This window comes from Ambystoma mexicanum, chromosome 9 (assembly GCF_040938575.1).
Source record: "Ambystoma mexicanum isolate Mex_15411 chromosome 9, UKY_AmexF1_1, whole genome shotgun sequence".
Classification (NCBI taxonomy): Eukaryota; Metazoa; Chordata; class Amphibia; order Caudata; family Ambystomatidae; genus Ambystoma; species Ambystoma mexicanum.
Window position 1 is genome coordinate 941,922,712 of NC_090931.1, and position 6,137 is coordinate 941,928,848.

Consider the following 6,137-nt stretch of genomic DNA (forward strand, 5'->3'; position numbering starts at 1 on the left):
GCCGGAATCACACACATCTCCGGAGAGGGACGTGCCGCAGCGGGACACCGGGACAGGTCATCCTTTGTGCGCTGTTTGACACGCCTTGTGCAGCAGGGAACACACACGCATCTTGACATCTTAATCCGGTGGCTCAGGGCGCTGCGAGGCTTTGGTGTTTTGTAGGGGGCGCTTGTTGGGCCAGAGAGAATCAAAGCGCCCGAATGCTAATGTAGCTATGCGCTGTGATCCTGCCGCCCCATTGTCCGGCCTGAACTCTCGCCGACCCGGGCTTCCCGGCGGGGCGGGCTGGGGGCAGTACAGTCCCATAACACAGCTGGGGGTATATTTTGGACCTTTTACCTTCCCAGTAACCCCCTAGAGGAGTTCTTGTGTCGGAACAGCCTGTGCGATTCCAAGGGGTAGATAACCAACATATAGATTTCATGAGCGACTAGTGAACTAAAGTTAGGCGCACACTAGTGACCGTCCACAATATAAGGCAGGTGAGATAATAAAGTCCCCCCCACAGTCCCCACCCCGCCCAAGCTGGCAGTGACAGGTCTTGAGTTTCATAAGAAGGGGTGCACGTTCACCCACAGGTCACTTTCGGGCCTTTTTCCGCCTTGTGCATCCTGAGGGGGTGCGCGAGAGGAGAGTGTCCCTGGCGACGACACCCCCGCCCCCTCCCCACACACGGACAATGGGACAGTGGTAGAGGCTGATGCTTATCAAAGAGGGGCGGGGTTGCAATATCAAAGGCACGCTGGCACTACCGGGGGTCATTGTAAATGTGTCAAGCCCCGACCCCCTTTGAAATGGCACCAGATCAAGCAGCACTCTCAGTTGTCCTGGCCAGCAGGTAATTAGCATCAGGCTGCCAAGGGCAGATGGCCACGCAGATAAAACCATTCTGCCGACCCGAACACACTTCGTTTTTTTGTCACGCCTGTGTTTCTCTTCACTGTATAACGCGATGGTGTTAATATTTGCCATTATCCAAGACACCAACCAACCATTCCATCCTACCACGACATCCTGGCTGCAATGCAACCGAGCATATGTGAGAGATGTCTACCATAATATCACACCGCTCGAACAGGAGGGTATTTCCCGTGAAGCTAGCAGGTATGCGGGCAAATGTGCTGATTAATAGCCTATGTGATATATCAGTCTCCTAGTGACTTACTCAGAGAAAAACTAATATTGGGGCACATGATTACACCAAGACTTCATTTAGTTCCAACCGTTCCCAGATCCTTAGAAGCCTTCCTTGAGGTGGAGACTTCAGAAATCAAGGCGGGATGTTGTCATGCCATGACAAGCCCCTGTTTCCCTTTTCACTTGAGACCTGTCACCCCCTGAACCCCACGAATAAAAGCATCCACGTGTTCCCTTTGTTCCGGCTAATCCTTTGTGATTCTTGACTTTGAAAGTGGCCATTCTTACGGCTCGGGACCAGCCTGTTTGAAGTGTAGTTGACATTTTCATGGCAATACATTGAAATCCCAGCCAGGGCTGCAAACCCATTCCCCACCTTATTTTACACTTTTATAGGCATTGAACGCTGGCTCAGCAATCCGGGGAGGTTTCACCTCTTAGTGAAAAGGAACGCGTGATCTTGTGCAAACATACAGTGCGTCATTATTTATAATGATTTCAGCATCACCTCCACGCGCGACCTCTAAATACTGTAATAACAGAAAGACTCGTAGCAAATATATATTTATTCATTTTTATTACACAAAGTAATTACATGCCCTTGCAAAAAAAGAACAGGTCTCCTTGTCAATAAAGCAAATCTATTCGTTTGTAAACAACCCGAGGCAATCTTCTGGTGGCCTCGGTGGGATTCAAGGGCCTGTCACCTGAAGGGCAATTGACCCGGCCATCTCACTTCCCCTCGGGCACACTGCCAATTAAGACAACCTCCCCAACCTATAGTGCAAATAACGTCATTTCATGTGCCGAGAGTCAAAACAAATACACCCTCTCTTTGGTCTCGGGCAAACTGGACCACGCCACTAATACTGCAGAGCATGGATTCAGAAACGGGCCGTTGCCCTGGGTTCACCTTTAACTCCCTGAAGAAACAACAAGCGAAGCCAACTTCTACTTGGCTGCGGCGGGTAGGGGGGGCATGGGAGTCCGCGCCCCCCTGTCACCCTGATTATCGAACAATAAATAACATTCAAGGCATTGGTCAAGCAGCATGGCTTTGCAGTCACTTGTGTGTGTCCTGCAGCAAGGCAATACATGTTTTCTTATGTTGCATAGACAAGCACGTCAGAGTGAATGGGGAAAGTGAACTTTCTCAGTGCAGCCACTTGTCACTTCCGATCGTGCAACCTGGACACGTCCCCACGAGTTCCTAGGCATTGTCCACGGACTTAAATACGTTCCACACGTTCCGGCGAGGGTCACATTCCCATCTCTCGTTCTGTGGAGGCAGGCGAGTGTTTAGGACTGGCCTTGGATGGCGAACCAGGCCCGAACTTCTCTAGCCTGGGTGTCAGTTCTGAGGCGGCACTTTGGTTCGGGCCCCCGACCTGCCTACTTGGGGCGATGCCCTCTTTGTCCCTCTTCTTCTGCTTCATCCGCCTGTTTTGGAACCAGATTTTCACCTGGGTGTCGTTAAGTTGCAAGGAGTTCGCGATCTCGACCCGCCGGGCCCGGGTCAGGTACTTGTTAAAGTGGAACTCCTTCTCCAGCTCCGTCAGCTGCTTGGTGGTGAAGTTGGTCCGCATGGTGCCGGCGGGGCTGAAGAGGCCGTACTCGGACGCCGTGTCTGTAAGAGAAAGGTAGCAGCGGTCAGTACCCGTGGCCCAGCAAAGCTGCATAATGGTAACGGGAGAAGGCTTGCGCCTCCCACCGTTTCCCCTTTGGTGTCTGTTATAAAGATGATCAGGCGTAGTTTGATATGAAAGTAGTTTATAAATACAAAACACTCTACATCATAACAGTGTCCTTGCACATAACAGGTGTTTGTTACCATTAACCAACCTAATGGCCCCAAGTATAAACCAGTGAATCAAACCCGCCCCCCAGCCCCCACCCCCACACACCCCCTGATGGCTGAGCTATGAAGTAGCAGCAGTAAGCGGGCCATTTAGACCTCACTGCATTATTTCCAGCCCAAAGTTTGGAAACTCCCCGAAGAAGGACATTATGTGGCAGAAACATAGCGAACAGCTCGGACACGCAGACTTTAAGTGAGGAGTTCATTTTATGAACATTAAACAACAGAGAGGCTTAAGCAGGCCGCAAGCTCACATTCGCTGCCGTGCGGATTATGTGCGCCATTCTACAAATCCGGAACCTATAAGGGCCTGATTCACAGGAATGCGTTATAATGGCTCAATCCCATAGGAAAACGCTCTGTCAATTAGGCCCGAAGGGCCCGATTCGTGGAATTGCTTGCACGGTTCCAAGTGACTTTGCACTGCGGACGCATACGCTGATTTGTGGAACTGTGTATAGTGTAGTTTTGCAGTGCAAAGTCAGTGCGTAGTCATTTTTGCAGTATAAAGTCACTTTGAACCGTGCACAAAATTCCATGGCTCGAGCCCGAGTCGACGTCGCCTTAAATTCCGCCCATTCCAGCCTCTCAGGAGATAAGCACTAGGCCAGGTGTGCATTATACAAGAAGTCAACAGGATATGCTATCACATAAGGAAACACAGTTGCAGAATTGCGTGTTGGTACCATGGTCGCTTAATTGCAACGCACATGCAAGCAGTGCTATGGGCGATTAACACACGTATGACTCATGGCATGGGTAACATGCAGGATACACTATGGAAATGGCATCGAGAGCGAGGGAGTGGGGGCTAGACGAAAGAGCATTTCAATTTCCCCATTAGATCTCTTTGGAAGGTGAACAGTTTAGAATGGAGAAAGTAAAAATAAGGGGCGACATATCATGCGTTGTGCTAATGTCTGTGGCATGACAATTGGGTTGGCATGTGTGCAAGTAGAGAGCGGCAAAAAACTTTTCGAGAAGACACTCACTTTTCTTCGGGGGGTTCCGCTTCACTTTCATCCACTCGAAGGTGTTGATGCTCTGGGCGCCGTGGGCGGGGGTGTGCGGCCGCGGGTAGGTGCCCGCGGACGGGGAGATGTTCTGAAAGGTGCCCGGGTACAGCTCGGACTGCTCGGCGCAGGGCTGGAAAGCGGGCTGCTCCTCGTACGCCCTGTACTCCGCCTGGGCGTTAAAGATGAACTGCGCACCCCCCGGGTACTGCGGCTGCCCGCCGCCCTCCTCCGCCGTGTGGTAGGGCAGTTCGGGCCCCGGGGGCAGGAAGGGGTATTCGGAGGGCTCCTGCGGGCACTCTAGGCGATAGGGCGGCGCGTGGTGCAGGCTACTGGCGTAGGCGTTTTCCGGCCCGGGGTAGAGGCTGCGCGCACCCCCGGCCCTGCAGACACGGGGGGAGAAGGCCAGCGCCTCCCCGCAGTACTCCAGGTAGGAAGTCATTCCGGCAGCAGCAGCAGGCGGCTCTCACCTGACACGCACTCTCGGCGCTGCCATTAACCGGACAGCGCAGAGTGCTGATATACAAGGGGCGGGGCCGACAGCGTGCGGCCAGCCAATCACATGGCGCCGTGCAGACCCCCCTAGGAGATGGGAGTCAATCCACCGAAACTTTCCCCATGGGGCCGTGGAACCTGGGCTGGGTCACATCGGCACCCAACTCACCGGAGCCTCCAGACCCCTGGGAAATGGGCCGGGTTACACAGAAAGGACCACGGGGGACACCCGGTTCCCCTCTCCGGCAGGACCCGAGGGAGCTTAAGCCCTGTCCTTGATATGACCCTGGAGGTGGGGGTACATATTTGCTTCCTGACACCAGGAGGACGCCCTTCTTTGACAAGACAGGGGGACACAACACCCCAGTGAAGCCCCTGCCCCCCTCCCCCGACACACAGATGGGACCCCTGGTGACCCGCAGCTCCCTGCCCTGACATGACCTAAATAGAACCTTTGCACCCTGACACAGAAATATACCCCCTCAACCACACCCTCACAAAAGAGTCCACGAGAGTACCTCTGCTCCCTCACACGGAAAGGGCTGGGGTGGTCTCCGTGGCACGGATAGAACCCCGGAGACCCCAGGGGCCATGGCAGTGCCCCCCCCTCTGAACAGAAGCGAGATCTAAGGTCAGCTCATAGGGTTAGACTGGGGCTGTGCGACTGTCTCGAGCACCAATGAAAAAGGCTCCCACGGTTGCAAATGGCAATTCAAACTGAATAGAACCCACGTTTTTTTTGGATAAAATGTGATGCAAATTGAGCAGCTTAAAGAATATTCAGCAACAATGGTCAAAACGACTCGCCGTGTAGTGAAGTAAATCATCAAACTGGCCCACATTAGCCAAAAAAGTGGTCCACTTTGACCCAAAAAACGGGCCCACACTACCATGTATGTGTTGGGCGTTGCTCTATAGGCCAGTCCGAGCCTTTTAGCTCCTCTCCCTTGCCCAGGTAGGTGCCCAGGAAGTATTTTGTTTCCTGCCACAGAGAAGACCCGGGGCGTGGCACAAGTGGCCTCCGATTAAGCTCTTCTCCAAAACACTGGCAAGGCCACAGCGACGCCTTTGCTCTGGACCAGTAGCCTGCCTCCTGTGATCCGGGGCCATGTGACATGTGTTCCAATCTCCCGAATTTCGGATCACTAGAAAGGTGTGGGTGCATCACACACGCCCGTCTTCATCAAGTCTCTGGCGTTTCTAACACTTGCACGTCACTCACCATCTCCCCCGGCAAACCCATACAGATGCATCACAGATCTGGGTGCATGCAGTTTCGAACACTTTCTTGCATTGTAAAGTCGGCGCATGCACTTCCGGGGCACGCCCTGTACGTTGTTCGTGGCAGCCAGGCATATTTCTTTGCATCCACGCGATGCTGCATTCCAGTGAAGGCCGATAAGTCGTGCTCGGCTCTGATTTGAATGTGCCGCCAAACTAAGATCCGTTCCGTGCCCTGTCTAAGAACATTTCTCAAAGGTTTGTTTGTGAAGTTCTGAGGGCGTGCGTGAATTCTCAGGTAGGGCTGTAAAGGTCCATCCCAAGAATGTTTTGGGAACCTTCTAGAAAGGTGAAGCCTTACCTTAAGGTTGGCGGCAGCATCTACGCAACGCGAATGGCAGCAGCATCCT

General features: G+C 53.1%; 1 protein-coding gene across 1 annotated transcript; it reads right to left on the reverse strand.

The window, feature by feature from the left end:
* Positions 1–1,700: 1,700 nt before the first annotated feature.
* HOXD1 (homeobox D1) lies at positions 1,701–4,492 on the reverse strand. Its single transcript, XM_069617386.1, has 2 exons — positions 3,991–4,492; positions 1,701–2,767 (listed from the first exon to the last, which is right to left on the reverse strand). Exons 1-2 carry the CDS (start codon positions 4,451–4,453, stop codon positions 2,400–2,402), a joined length of 831 nt encoding a protein of 276 aa, XP_069473487.1. The 5' UTR covers positions 4,454–4,492; the 3' UTR covers positions 1,701–2,399.
* Between the last annotated feature and the right edge of the window lie 1,645 nt (positions 4,493–6,137).

Excerpts from the sequence above, each read along its gene's own strand:
- HOXD1 (XM_069617386.1), bottom strand. The coding sequence starts at position 4,453 with ATGACTTCCTACCTGGAGTACTGCGGGGAGGCGCTGGCCTTCTCCCCC. Across the intron at positions 2,768-3,990 it reads GCGGAACCCCCCGAAGAAAA|ACACGGCGTCCGAGTACGGC; the intron begins GTGAGTGTCTTC and ends TTTCTCTTACAG.